The sequence below is a fragment of the Prunus avium genome, chromosome 2, assembly GCF_965620075.1.
Source record: "Prunus avium chromosome 2, drPruAviu1.hap1.1, whole genome shotgun sequence".
Classification (NCBI taxonomy): Eukaryota; Viridiplantae; Streptophyta; class Magnoliopsida; order Rosales; family Rosaceae; genus Prunus; species Prunus avium.
The window spans coordinates 42,924,645-42,938,026 of record NC_142285.1 but is presented as its reverse complement, the minus strand read 5'-3'; the positions used below and the strand labels follow the sequence as shown (position 1 = coordinate 42,938,026).

The 13,382-nt window shown below is 39.2% G+C and overlaps 4 protein-coding genes across 5 annotated transcripts; 2 read left to right on the top strand and 2 right to left on the bottom strand.

Moving 5' to 3' along the window:
• Positions 1 to 61: 61 nt before the first annotated feature.
• On the top strand, positions 62 to 4,765 carry LOC110767572 (dnaJ protein ERDJ2A). The gene is made up of 11 exons (XM_021971152.2): positions 62 to 210; positions 884 to 1,109; positions 1,233 to 1,328; positions 1,540 to 1,660; positions 1,787 to 1,893; positions 2,008 to 2,225; positions 2,444 to 2,621; positions 2,718 to 2,837; positions 3,108 to 3,194; positions 3,395 to 3,505; positions 3,739 to 4,765. The coding sequence occupies exons 2-11, from the start codon at positions 924 to 926 to the stop codon at positions 4,573 to 4,575; spliced, it is 2,061 nt and encodes a 686-aa protein (XP_021826844.2). The 5' UTR covers positions 62 to 210; positions 884 to 923; the 3' UTR covers positions 4,576 to 4,765.
• A 364-nt stretch (positions 4,766 to 5,129) lies between these two features.
• EMB1417 (Pentatricopeptide repeat (PPR) superfamily protein) lies at positions 5,130 to 7,151 on the bottom strand. The gene is made up of 5 exons (XM_021971155.2): positions 6,894 to 7,151; positions 6,661 to 6,759; positions 6,429 to 6,572; positions 6,129 to 6,341; positions 5,130 to 5,777 (listed from the first exon to the last, which is right to left on the bottom strand). The coding sequence occupies exons 1-5, from the start codon at positions 6,975 to 6,977 to the stop codon at positions 5,397 to 5,399; spliced, it is 921 nt and encodes a 306-aa protein (XP_021826847.1). The 5' UTR covers positions 6,978 to 7,151; the 3' UTR covers positions 5,130 to 5,396.
• Positions 7,152 to 7,268: 117 nt separating this feature from the next.
• On the top strand, positions 7,269 to 10,709 carry LOC110767576 (uncharacterized protein At3g49140-like). Of its 2 annotated transcripts, none has more exons than XM_088249040.1 (11): positions 7,269 to 7,446; positions 7,587 to 7,680; positions 7,788 to 8,025; positions 8,215 to 8,317; positions 8,398 to 8,465; positions 8,613 to 8,771; positions 8,859 to 8,990; positions 9,276 to 9,608; positions 9,701 to 9,853; positions 10,177 to 10,272; positions 10,424 to 10,709. In XM_088249040.1, exons 1-11 carry the CDS (start codon positions 7,371 to 7,373, stop codon positions 10,511 to 10,513), a joined length of 1,542 nt encoding a protein of 513 aa, XP_088105166.1. In that variant the 5' UTR covers positions 7,269 to 7,370; the 3' UTR covers positions 10,514 to 10,709. The 2 variants fall into 2 exon arrangements, with proteins under 2 accessions (XP_088105166.1, XP_021826848.2); XM_021971156.2 differs by having other exon boundaries at positions 7,271 to 7,446; positions 7,800 to 8,025.
• Positions 10,710 to 11,185: 476 nt separating this feature from the next.
• LOC110767574 (NAD(P)-binding Rossmann-fold superfamily protein) lies at positions 11,186 to 12,397 on the bottom strand. The gene has a single exon (XM_021971154.2). The coding sequence runs from the start codon at positions 12,293 to 12,295 to the stop codon at positions 11,303 to 11,305; it is 993 nt and encodes a 330-aa protein (XP_021826846.1). The 5' UTR covers positions 12,296 to 12,397; the 3' UTR covers positions 11,186 to 11,302.
• Positions 12,398 to 13,382: the final 985 nt, after the last annotated feature.

Below are 13,382 nucleotides of genomic sequence, written 5' to 3'. Positions count from 1 at the left end.
GGCCAGAATAGGCCCATTAGACAAAAAGAACCATTTTGGGCTAGGAAAGGCCGATAGAGTATGACCAAATAAAACCCAGGAAGCTCGTCTTCCCATCTGAAAACGCTCAACCTCTCTCTCTCTCTCTCTCTCTCTGTCTCTGAAGTCGCGCCATCGTACGGACAGAGTGCCTCAGAATCAGATCGCGACCTCTGGTTTTTCCTTTTCCAGGCAATATATCTTTCTACCATATAATTTTTTTTCGAGATTTTGTATTTGAAATTCAGTTCTCTGAATTTTGATTAAGTTCTGTATGAGCTGTTTTTGTTTGTGTGCATGAACTGGTACGCATGCGTTTTGAATATTTGTAACAATTTCGATAATTGTCATTAATTTAATTCTCCATTCTCGTGTATTTTGGGTTGATTTATGTATTGCTGAAGCTTTGGTACGCCATTTTTTGCGTGTGTTTAGGTTAATCAGCTATCAGTATTGAATTGGCTGTACTGAGTCTGAGTTCGCTACCTCCCGTGCGTATGAGTACTCAGTCATTGACTTGATCAAGTTTACAATCATAGGATTCTGTTTTTTGTTTTTTATGTCATAATTTCGCTGAATTATCGACCTTCTTTAATTTTTGATTGGTCTTAGTTTTTTAATGGCCTAATTCTGATTTTGATTTTGATTTTAAAATTCCGTTAGGGAACTCAAATTTCTTGTGTGAATGATGTTTTTTGCGGTATAATCATGAATTCCAATCTATCCAACATTCGTTTGATGCCATTGCGTTGGAGGTGTTTTGAAATTCAGATTTGCATCACAATCTACGTGCTCTGCTTGTAGATGCCACTTTGTCTACAGCTCTCTGAGAACTGATTTGTTCTAACCAAAATCAATTCTGCAGGCATAATATCTATATACGAGTAGTATAGACAGGTTCCCCCATGGCTGCTTCGGAAGAGAATAGCGCTTTGTTCCCAATTTTCATTTTAACTATAATGGCCCTGCCTCTAGTGCCTTATACAATAACAAAGTTATGTCGTGCTGCATCAAAGAAAACAAAGAGCATCCACTGCCAGTGCTCTGAGTGCTTTCGGTCAGGAAAGTACCGGAGGTCAATATTTAAGAGGGTTAGTTCCTCCATTGTTGCTTAAATCTATTGTCCATTTATTCATTGCAGGAAAAATTCCAAAATATTGTTTTAAACCATCTAACTATGGTCTAAATGTATGTGGCTGTGGTCACTTTTGCAGATTTCAAACTTCTCAACATGGAGCAACTTGACATTAGTACTGCTTTGGGTCATCATGATAATCCTGGTTTATTACATCAAAAATATGAATCGTGAGGTAAGCATTTCAATCCAATTTGAGGCATTAATAGAAGGCATGTGATTATGTATGGTTTTCCTGCCCATGTTTTACATTTCCATGCTACTAAAGTTCAGTTAATTTGGATTTCATATGAGATTTCCAATGTCGTATCTTCATCCTTAGAATGATGGAATGGTGAATTTCATTTGGGATATCTTTTCATTTTTTACTTTTTAAATTCACTCAGATCCAAGTTTTCGAGCCATTCAGTATTCTTGGACTGGAACCCGGTGCTTCAGATTCAGAAATCAAGAAGGCATATAGGAGACTCTCTATACAGTACCATCCGGATAAAAATCCAGACCCAGGTTGATGGTATTTTAGTTTTTGAGTTTATGCATGCTTGTCACCTGATTAGTGAAAATAGAAGGAAAGATGGGGCCTTTTATGAGTAGTACGTATACACTAACAGTTTAAAATTTTCCTTTTTTCAGAGGCCCACAATTATTTTGTGGAGTTCATATCAAAGGCTTATCAGGCTCTGACAGATCCAGTATCTCGTGAGAATTTTGAAAAATATGGCCATCCAGATGGCAGGCAGGTAATGTGCAATTTATTCGAGGAATTGCAACTTTGTTTAAGTGTTTCCTTGTCAATACTATATCAGATATAATTAATCATGTTTTGAAACTGAATCGATGCTTTACTTCAATAGGGGTTTCAAATGGGCATAGCTCTTCCTCAATTCCTGCTACACATCGATGGGGCATCTGGTGGAATACTCTTACTCTGGATTGTTGGTGTTTGTATTTTATTGCCTTTGGTGATAGCTGTTGTGTATCTTTCAAGGTCGGCAAAATATACCGGCAACTATGTTATGCATCAAACGTTGTCCACTTACTATTACTTTATGAAGCCTTCTTTGGCTCCCAGGTACTCAGTTTATTCAGAAGCTATGTTCATGTTTAATTTTGATAACATAATATATTAAATCTTCCCATAGTAATCAATTGGCATATGTTGGGCACCAGAGTTGACGAAGTATGTCTTGCCTATCCATATGTTCTTGATATTTTGATGGATCTGGTGTACATTAACCTGTGCTCTCTGTTAATTTTTTATTGATCTTATGAGATAACTTGATTATACAGCAAGGTAATGGATGTCTTCATAAAGGCTGCTGAATATACGGAAATTCCAGTTCGTAGAACTGACAATGAACCCCTTCAGAAGCTTTTTATGCTAGTCAGGAGTGAGTTGAATCTGGACCTTAAGAACATCAAGCAAGAGCAGGCAAAGTTTTGGAAGCAGCATCCAGCCCTTGTAAAGGTAGTTTGTGCTCCAAGACAGGGCTATATTACCAGAAAAGTTTGTTCCAGTCTTTGATAATTATCTATGCTTACCTTTATGCCACTCTCTATGCAGACAGAATTGTTGATTCAAGCACAGTTAACTCGGGAGTCAGCATCCTTATCCCCATCTTTGCAAGGTGATTTTAGACGTGTTCTGGAACTTGCCCCTCGCCTCCTTGAAGAGTTGATGAAGGTGATCACTACATTTCCTGTCTTACATTCTATTAGCAGCCTCTAAATTAAGTGCTTATGCTGCTTAGAAGTTGCAGACTTTCAATAATTCTGGATTATTTCACTCATCTTTGTGAATAGACTTGTTGTTTCAAAGGGTACAGAAGTTGGTAGGATGCTGCTAGTATTTCTGGAAATCAATTGATCAAATTGATGTGCTAGTATTTCTGATGAATGTACCAAATTTGGAAGCCACATTGTGCTAGTTTTACTTAAGCTATATTCTATGCAGATGGCAGTTATGCCACGAAATGCTCAGGGGCAGGGATGGCTGAGGCCTGCTATTGGGGTGGTTGAACTCTCTCAGTGTATCATTCAGGTGACAGTCCATTATCCACTTTTGTTAAGCATGTAGATCTTTCAAATATACTAATCATGCGAATTCTCCTTTCGTTTTTTAATACCAAATACTTGAGATTTCTGATTATGAGGCATCTCTCTCTCTCTCATCATTTGTACCGTCTTCGACAATTCTGTACTAATTTTTGGATTTTTGTTATTTTATTGGCCATAATGCAGGCTGTTCCTCTTAGTGCAAGGAAGGCTACTGGAGGATACAGTGAAGGCATTGCCCCCTTTCTGCAGCTGCCACATTTTAGTGAGGCTGTTATAAAAAAGATAGCCCGCAAGGTAAATAGACTTGTTTTGGACAATGTCATGCTGGAATACAACTGTTTAATGTTTACAAATAATTATTCTGTGAATCTCTCGTTCTGAGACTGAATGAGCAGCACATCTTCATTCTGTAATAATTTTTCATGTTGGTTTGTTTCCCTTTTTGTGTTGATCTTCTCTTTTCTCTCCCAGCTAGTCTTTTTGTGTTTTGATCTTAGCTTTAATAATTCTTCTTCTTGAATTTGCAGAAGCTGAGAGTATTGCAGGAGCTTCAGGACATGTCCTTGCAAGATCGTGCTGAGCTACTTTCTCAAACAGCTGGATTCTCGTCCAATGAAGTACAGGATGTTGAAATGGTATTGGAAACAATGCCTTCGATATCAATTGAAGTCAAATGTGAGACCGAAGGTGAAGAGGGTATACAAGAGGGTGACATTGTCACTGTTCATGCTTGGGTGACACTAAAACGTGCCAACGGCCTGATTGGTGCCCTTCCCCATGCCCCGTACTTCCCGTTTCACAAGGAAGAAAATTTCTGGTTTTTGCTTGCAGACAGTGTCTCCAATAATGTTTGGTTTTGGCAGAAGGTCAATTTCATGGATGAAACTGCAGCTATTACTGCTGCCTCCAAGGCAATTGAGGAAACAATGGAGGGTTCAGGAGCAAATATGAAGGAGACTAGTGCTGCTGTCAAAAAAGCAGTTGAGAAGGTGAAGAGTGGGTCTAGACTGGTAACAGGGAAGTTACCGGCCCCAGTGGAGGGGAATTACAATTTGACATGTTACTGCTTGTGTGACTCTTGGATTGGTTGTGATAGAAAGACAAACTTGAAGATAAAGATTTTGAAGCGTACCCGGGCTGGTACACGGGGAGGTTTTGTGGCAGAAGAGGGACCAATTGCGGAGGATGGGATTGAAGAGGAGGAAGAGAATGAAGATGAGGAATATGACGAAGATTATGAGAGTGAGTACAGCGAAGATGAGGCAGATGAACAACACGATACAAAAAAGAAAGGCCCTGCAGCAAATGGCACTGTGGATAAACAAGTCTTAGGCTCAGAAGGTGAAGGTTCAGAGGAGGACTAAAACAAATACAATTTTATCTAGTTTACTTTGTTTGTTCATTTGTCCGTTATTCGGTGAAAGAACTCAAACAGCCACCACAGTGATAGTTACCGTGTGCCCATCTTTAATCTGGAAGATCCTAGTTTTGATACTTAAAAAAGGTGGGTTCTAAACCCATTTTCAGTTATTAAAATTTTTAGACTATTTTTTCTTCTTCGTCTAATTCACGTCTTTCTTGGAACAAAATTTACTCATAAGCAATGCAAATGGGTGGATGTTCGAATGACTCAAAGAGTGAGACTCAAAAACATGATTTTGTTCCTCCAGATTTAAACCAAAAACATCCCACCACTTGCTTCCCTGCCCAGATTTTAGCAGGTGTCAGATTATAGTTTGATCATTGGTTTTTCAACGGTTTCAAAAATTACGCCGTGAACTCTCAATTCCATGTGTGAAACAAACACCGACCTATCGTAAGGCAAAGTTATGTGATATGTTTGTTTTTATTGATTCGCTGGCTCAACTGTGATATTACTCAACGACGATTTATAAATTTGTCATCAAGAGGACAGGCATAGCCTAGAATGTTTGCTTTTCATAATTATAACACTTCCTTCACGGCTTCTTTTTTATTTGTATGGCTCAGATCAGAGAAACAAGGTGGACCCGACAGTTTCTCCCTGACAACATCACATTTTGAATATCTCCGGCTCCATGTCAAAAAGAAGAAAGCAAAGCCGAGTTCGTTTTGCCTCCTTTCTCACCAGACAAACATCCCATAACGATTAGAAGTGAGGTTAGGGAGAAGTAAAACATGACAACCCTCTGATATATCTGACTGGTCAAGGAGGGGTTCTAGATTCAATCGTGAGTTCATCTAAACTTGTTTCAGCTTCCTCGAGTAAATCACTTGATTTCTGGTCCCCTTCCTCAGCTACAACAACATCTTCATTTGGATTTGATTCAGCTTCTAACAATTCTTCTGAGCTGTGGACTGTTTCCTTCTCCTGACTCGGCATTTTTTCAGCACCATCATTTTCATAATTTGCTCGAATTTTAACACGTTTTCCTTTGACGTACCGATACTCCCATTTTGGTGGTGGATATTTCTGCTTCAACTTATGGTATTTGTCCAACATACCCAACTCCTGAAAGACATTTCCAACCTTTGTAACAATTGAAACATTCGGTTGGACCCCAAGCTCCTCCATGTCAGCAAAAATCTACAACAAGTGAAATTTTGCCATAAGTTAAAACTCATTTGTGCATGAAACACAGATGATTCACTACACAAACTAGCATGACATTTGGCCTTTAGGGCATAGGAGATTGAATTCATTTCTCAACCAAAATCCATATAATTTGCAGGAACTTCAATTCTGCAACAACTATACGCAATATACTTATAGATTGGTTCAAATATTGAAGTGTTCCTAATCTGTAAATGAATGATATGATGTCCTTAGGCTTTGGTTCCAAAAGAAGTATTTGTACTCTGCAAAAGATAATCGTACATACTAATGGAAGTGAGCAGTGGAACCATGGAAAAGATAAATGTGGTAGGATTTAAATACCTCAAACATCTTGTCATGTATGCCGTGCCGATAGTAAATAGAAATCATTTTGTCAAAGAACATGCGAGGCATGCTTTCCAAATACTGTGAGAATAACTTTGTCCATAGCTCTTCAGCTTCTTCAACTCTCCCATCCTCTGCCAAAGCATTTAATAGTGTGAAATAGGTTCCCATTGTTCTTCCTTGACCTTTGCTTAACATCCACTTTGATACCTACAATCCCACATGTGATTTGTGACAGATTTAACAATTAGAACCTATTCATGATGCTGAGCACAGAATGAAGAACAAAAAACAAACCTGAATTATCCTCTTCCATTCTTTTTGATTCTCAAGGGTCTTCAATGCCTTCTTCACTGTAATCAGAGGGAATTCTAATTCCCAAGCAATGAAAGAATCAAGGGCCCCATAAACTTCCTCTTTGACATTTGACAATCCCTTAATCTACGAAAGAAATTATCTTTTCAAAACCAAGCACAAAGATGGGAAACAGAGATTAAAAGAAAAGAAAGAAAGAGAATAAAAAACTTACAGACTCAACAAGCTTAATCGATTTGGAAATGGTCCCAATCCTCTTATTGGCTTTCCAGACTCTTGGGTACCTGGGTCTTGGACCCTTTGCAGCACATACCTGAATAAATTATTGACAAAATAGCAAGAAAATGAAACCCAGAGAACAAAATGTATAATTTAAGAAGAAAGTGATTATCTTTCTGCATTTACAATTTCAAAATATGCAGATAACAAAAATGGACAGAAGCTTACCACTACACTGCTTCTACTGTGGGAGATTTTGATAAATTCCAGTCGCCGAGTAAAGACCGGAAGTGAGTATGTCAAGGTAAGCATACTCAGTAAGGCATTTAATATCTGAAATTTAGCTCAGCTCAAGTTTATGGAGGCAGAGAGAGAGAGAGAGAGTGAATGGCTGAGACCAGAGCGGCAGAGCGTGTGTTTTCGGAAGATATTTTAATCTTTTATTTTTCTCTCCCAAATCTTATTTTGATTTTGATTTTCTATCTAGCCAAACACGGGAAGGGGGAAGTTAATAGTATTTCCTTGGCTGCACAAAACGGTGCGCTTTAGCTTCATAACAGACGCTTTCGTTATTCGCGACCGCAGAGAATCCAAGCCATTTAGAAGCCAAACTCCAAAGAAAGAGCACCTCATCCTTTCAGACTCTTGAGAGAGATATTTTGTGGATCTCACACTTGCATTAACTAAAAGGGACGACAAGGAACGATGATGATGATCGAGTCAGCCATGGCCGTACGATTCCACGCCGGTGCAAAGCTCTGCCCCTCCACCTCCATGACTTGTAACTCCCTCTCTCCCCCGCCTTACTTCAAAAGCTCAATTAAGCCAAAAGTTCTAAGCTTTGAATTTTCTGTTCGCATTTTCCTGCGTTTTCTCTGTTGCCAAACAGTACGTTCTATATCGTTTCTTTTGTTGTTGTAGCTTATCGTCCAACGCGTAGCTCGGAGGACGCGGCCGGAGCCGTACACGTCACTTCTTGCCGCCTTTCGTGCTCTGGTGGTTTTGGCGTGCCGCGGTACGCTAACTAATTTGATTTTTATTGTTGAGCAGCTGAGCTTTTTGTTTTCTTGCTAGTTAACTAGCTTGAATTTCACAGCTTTGAAAATGCATAAATTTGCTAAGACTGATATGCAGGAGTCGAATTCGACGGTCAAAGAATGGTTCAGTTGCAAAAAGGAGCAATTTTGTAAAGAACAGGCCTATTCGAGCATCCCTGGGGCAGTTAGGGCCGGGTTCGGAGCCTATAAAGCCGAATGGGAGGCCACAATACCATCCATTTGAGGATATTGCTGAGTCCAAATTAGAGACTAATGGAACTGCTAGACTTACAGCTGCAGAATCTGCTCGGACCATTATTGAGGTAGTACATTGTGATTGTATTATTCCCTGTCTAATAAGTAGACCCAAGTTTGAATATTTGAATTCTAATATATACACTTGTGTTATTTATATGCTCACTTATTGGTGTTTTGATAGTTCTGCACTATGCTGCTCATTCTTGTATCAAGGTTTTGCATAGCTAATGTTGCCCATAGTGTGACATTTTCAGGTTAACAGCAAATCAACGCTCATGTTTTCAAGTTTGATAAACGACGAAGTTCATGAAAATATTATCTGTCCAGATTTGCCTTATGTAACTGATGAACATGGAAGTAAGTCAAGTGTATGAGTTTCTCGTCATACATTGGACCTTGCATAAAATGAAGTTCTAATCTGTTTTATCATGTTACAGATATCTACTTTCAAGTGAAGGATAGTGAAGACACTATGCAATCCCTAACTTCAGAAAATAATTATGTGGTATGCAATTTTCATAAGCATATTACAAGAACATGATTACTAATAATAAATTGAAGAAATGATTGCATTCTAGCAGCAGTTTTTTTCTCAGGAGTTTTTCTCGGGAGTTTTTCTTATGGAGTCTTGTGGGTTATTATAATGATGCAGCAAGTTATTATTGGCTTAGATACTATGGAAATGATCAGTGAGATGGAGTTACCTGAAATTGATTTTGGAATGGATGGGATTGAAGATGAAGATAGTGATGTTGAAGATGATAATGATGATGATGAGGATGATGATGAAGAAGATGGTGACTATGATTCGGTCTGTCTTGTGTTTTTGTCTCTCTAGATCTGAATGCATGGATGTAGTTGTCAGACATTTCTGATTATATAATAGATTCTTGTATAGGATTGGGTTGCTGTTCTTGAAGATGAAGATGAAGACGATATGGATGATTCTGACAAATCTCTTGGAGACTGGGCAAAACTGGAGACTATGCGTTATTCTCACCCAATGTATTTTGCCAAGAAGCTAACTGAGGTAATTTTGAATTGTAATTTCTCACCCCACTGTGTGGTGATGTAGGAGTACTCTTAGGCAATTGAACTTTAAGATGACATGACATAGTATTTCTTATTATACCGTATTGGAAATATTTGATTCTTGTGCTTTTATTTTGGTAATAAGGGTAAATTATTGTGCTCTTTATTTGCTCACTTGGTGTGCCTTTTCCTTATTTGAAAACTCTAGTTGCAATTGTATCCCACTTATGGTCTTTGGTGAAGTTATCATTTCTTAAAGTTTCTCATAGTTTTTACTTTTTAGGTTGCTTCTGATGACCCTATAGATTGGGCGGAGCAGGCTCCAGCTAGTTTGGCTATTCAAGGCCTTATAAGGCCCGCATTAATTGAAGAACATTCTGTCATCCAAAAGCATATGTCTGATCATCAATCTAGTAATGATGGCGTAGGGAGTATCGTAGAAGAAGATTTAGAAGATCCTGTTAGGATTAATGGCCATGAAGCAGGATCTTCCAAGGATAGTCCAGTCCAAGCAGAGGAATTGGAGAACAAGAAGGATGAAATATCGAGAAATGGGACTACATTTTACAAACTGGAGATGGTTAAGATTCAGCTGTTTTCATCACATGGAAATCAGGTTTGTGTACGGATTTTAGTTGTATTTTTGTTATACAAGTAAATGCTGCTCAATTTCTTTTTAACAATTAATCTTTGGTTATAATTCTCCAGACTGTTGTTGAAGTAGAAGATTTTGTAAAAGCTCAACCCGATGCCATTGCACACTCGGCAGCTAAAATTATTTCTCGTTTGAATGCTGGTGGAGAAAAGACCACACAAGCTCTCAAGTCCCTATGTTGGAGACTAAAGGGTCTTCAAGTGGAGGTAACATTCAAACATTGTAGTCAAGTTTCCAAATCTTTTCGGAAAGGCTGTAGATTTTGCACAATTTTGTACAATTTTGAAGCATTTCAAAACATGTTTGGTTCAGAAAGGTTGTTTTTACATTGAAATGCCCAACTTCTGTGATATATGAAATCATCATTTTCATCCGCTATGGCTTTAATGTGATTTTGTACGAGTGGGAAAAATCTGTTTTCTGCTTTCTGGATGTTATTTTTCATCTGTTGCAATCTTGTGAAATTTTTTCATGAATATTGTACTATTGTAATCTGTAAATGATTAATCGTTGCTGTATCTTATTGCAGGAGGCAATACTTATTGGTGTAGATTCCCTTGGATTTGACTTAAGGGTTTGCTCGGGGACACAAGTCCAGACATTGCGATTTGCACTTAATACACGGGTATGCCAATTATTTTTAAACTATGAGGTTTAATATTTCATGTACCACCTCTGAAGCACAATCAAATGTGGGTGCATATTCCTATATTGCTTTTCTGGAACCATGAAATACAATATGCCTACGTTTACCCTGTCTACCGGTTTTTTTTCAGGCCACTTCTGAGTACAGTGCTGAGAGACAACTTAATGATCTACTTTTCCCAAGGATCCAGCACAAACCACAAACAGTGAAACAAAGTTAGCAAAAACGAATGCCAACTTTATCAACATTGTCAAGTGTCATCTTCTGGTTTGATTCTAGCTGGTTTCTTCCTTGTGCCTCTTTGCAGAGGTTTGAATATAACAGGTGAGGAGGGGGATCGAAAATTTCATGCACAGTCCACCAGGTCATGTATTGTTAATTGCAATTAATGATTATGGAAATTCATTGTTTTCTAAGCTTTGCGACTCTCGACTCAACCTTGTACATTATTTTTTAAACTTGCTCATCTTGCTGCTTGGTCTAATGCCATAGAAAGTGGATGCAGAAGTAACTTCAAAGTAGAAATGCTGTGATTTAACAAAGACATAGAGAACTTAGTATTGGTAGGCGTTTTTCTGATCAACTAGAATGTTCATGAGTTTTACCAAATAAGTAATAAGTTTCCTCATTGGCCTTGTTTCAACCGATTTGATTTATTGAAGTTAAATTTATTTTCTCGGCGGATGAGAGTGTGTTACTTGATCTTAGCAATGTAAGAACTATCTGCAGAACTGAGTGTGATTTTAGCAATGTAATTTTTCTTTCTTTGGGGATCAACTGGCTGGTCTACTTTTTATAATCCGAACTCAATATACTTCGTGCATCTGTCCTAAATTTAGGATTGGTATACAACATAATGCATTTTCCTTTTGCTGTTGTATACCAATAATAATAATAAAACATAGTGTTGCATTTTATTCACTGATTGTGTTCTCAAAGTACAAATTGAGGAACAAAGACCAGAATTCAAAACTTCAAAAGGAAAATGCGATTTGTGTGTAAGCAAGTATTACTGATTTTGCTGCATGTAGGTTTCATAGACCAATTGTGCTGCAAGAATATCCACAACTGCAGAACCAACTGACTTGAACACAGTAATCTCCTCACAGCTTCTTCTCCCAGCCTTTTCTCCTTTGATCAACTCCACCAGCATCCCACAAACATCTGCCTTCCCAATCACCCCTCTCTCAAACGCACCCACCAGCTCCCCTGACTCCACCAACGCAGCCTCATTATCAACAAACACTCTCCCTCTCCTTATCGCCTCGTCATCACACTCCTTCATTGAGTGCTTGAAAGATCCAACCAAGTCCAAGTGCGCCCCTGCCTTCAGCGTCTTCCCCTTCACAAGAGGCACCTCCGAATTCGTTGCGCAGCTGACGATGTCCCCCATCCCAACCACCTCATCCAAGCATCCATTGCTCTCGAAACAGACCCCTTCAAATGCCACACTTTCTTGCATTTTCTCAGCCAAATTTCTGGCCTTTTCCACTGTTCGGTTCCATATGATCACTTTCTTCAAACTGGGCCTTGCCGCGATATGGGCTCTGATCAAATGAGGTGCCAAAGCACCTGCACCGATCATCACCAGGACTTGGCTGTCGTTTCTGGACAAAATCCTCGAAGCCAAGGCAGAAACACAAGAAGTCCTGTAAAGGGTCAGTGCGGTTCCGTCCATGGTGGCCAAGGTTTGCCCAGTTGTGGAGCTGAAAAGCACGTAACTTGCGTGCACCCCGGGTAAGTTTAGCGCGGAATTTTGTGGGAAGTAGGTCACGAGCTTGACTCCTAAGTAGGGGAGAGAAGGGGAGGAGGACCAAGAGGGCATGAGGAGGAGAGAGGAAGAGGGTGAAACGTCGTAGCTTTGGCGGATTGGGGAACATAGAGAAGCTGAGACTGTGGGAAGTGAAGATTGGAAATGATTTATCAGAGGTTGGTGAGAGAGGAGGGAGTCTAGAGACTCAGTGGTGATGACGATTGGGAATGTTATGGTGGCAGAAGCCATTGATAAGAGACTTGAGAGTTTGGAAGGTTTTTTTTTTTTTTTTTTTTTGGTGATGGAGAGAGAGAAAGAGGCAAATATAAGCACGATAGAAATGTTAGGACTTAGGGGGAAGGCAGCAGTGGACCAAGACTTTGCATATTTGTTTGGTTATTTAGCTCGATATAGAATATTCAATATTGTTATGGGGTGAGTGAATAAAACTTAAAAGTAAACAAATGTTGGCGAATGGTGCTAATAATATGAGGTCCATGGGCCCTCATGCAATTTAGGCTTTGTGAAAAGACATTCTCGGCCTCAGTGGCTATTTTCGGTCGATGAGAATTAAGGGCCCGTTTGGGAGTGCTTCTGGAACAGTTTTAAGTGCTTTCTGACAACCAAAAGCGCTTCTGACAGCGTTTGGCAGAAAAATTTAGAAGCACTTTTGGGTCATAGAAGCGCTTTCTGGAGAAGCACCTGTCATGTGCTTCTTCAAGAAGCGATTGGGAATGTTTGAAATGCAGAAAGCAAAACAAGTCCAACAAGGATGGCAAATCGATCGAGAGCTTCGTGGGCGAGACGATTTTGATTGAACCCACCATAATTAAGGTCGGCTTTTTTCCGCAAACCAAGAATAAAATCAAACTTAACATATGAGTTGCTACTAAAACTCTATAATACGTATCAATAAGATTAAGAATTGGCTGTGAAAATGTGGTGTGTTTAATTCAAGCCAGTAAAATCAAATCAAAGACGAAAACACCGCGACCCGATCAACTTCTCTAAGATAAGGCTATACTCTCTATTTGTCTGCATTCCACCATAGGAGATGGCAGCGTGGCAGCCCAAGTCATTTCCTATCCATTTTCACTTTTTAATATGGAGATTCTTCAAATGGAAGTAATGGTTGCTTGCAGCACCCATGATTTATATTTCCTTTCCCAATTTTGTAACGATTTTTATACCTTCAATGGCATAACTGCGTGTCTTAGGTGCTGAAATCCCAGAATGTGTGACGAAGTGTTCACTTCAAAGAAGGGTTCTTTGGCCAGAAAGAATGGAGAAAGCCTTGTAACAGATCCCATAGAGATGGCAAGAGAACGGTTCCAGA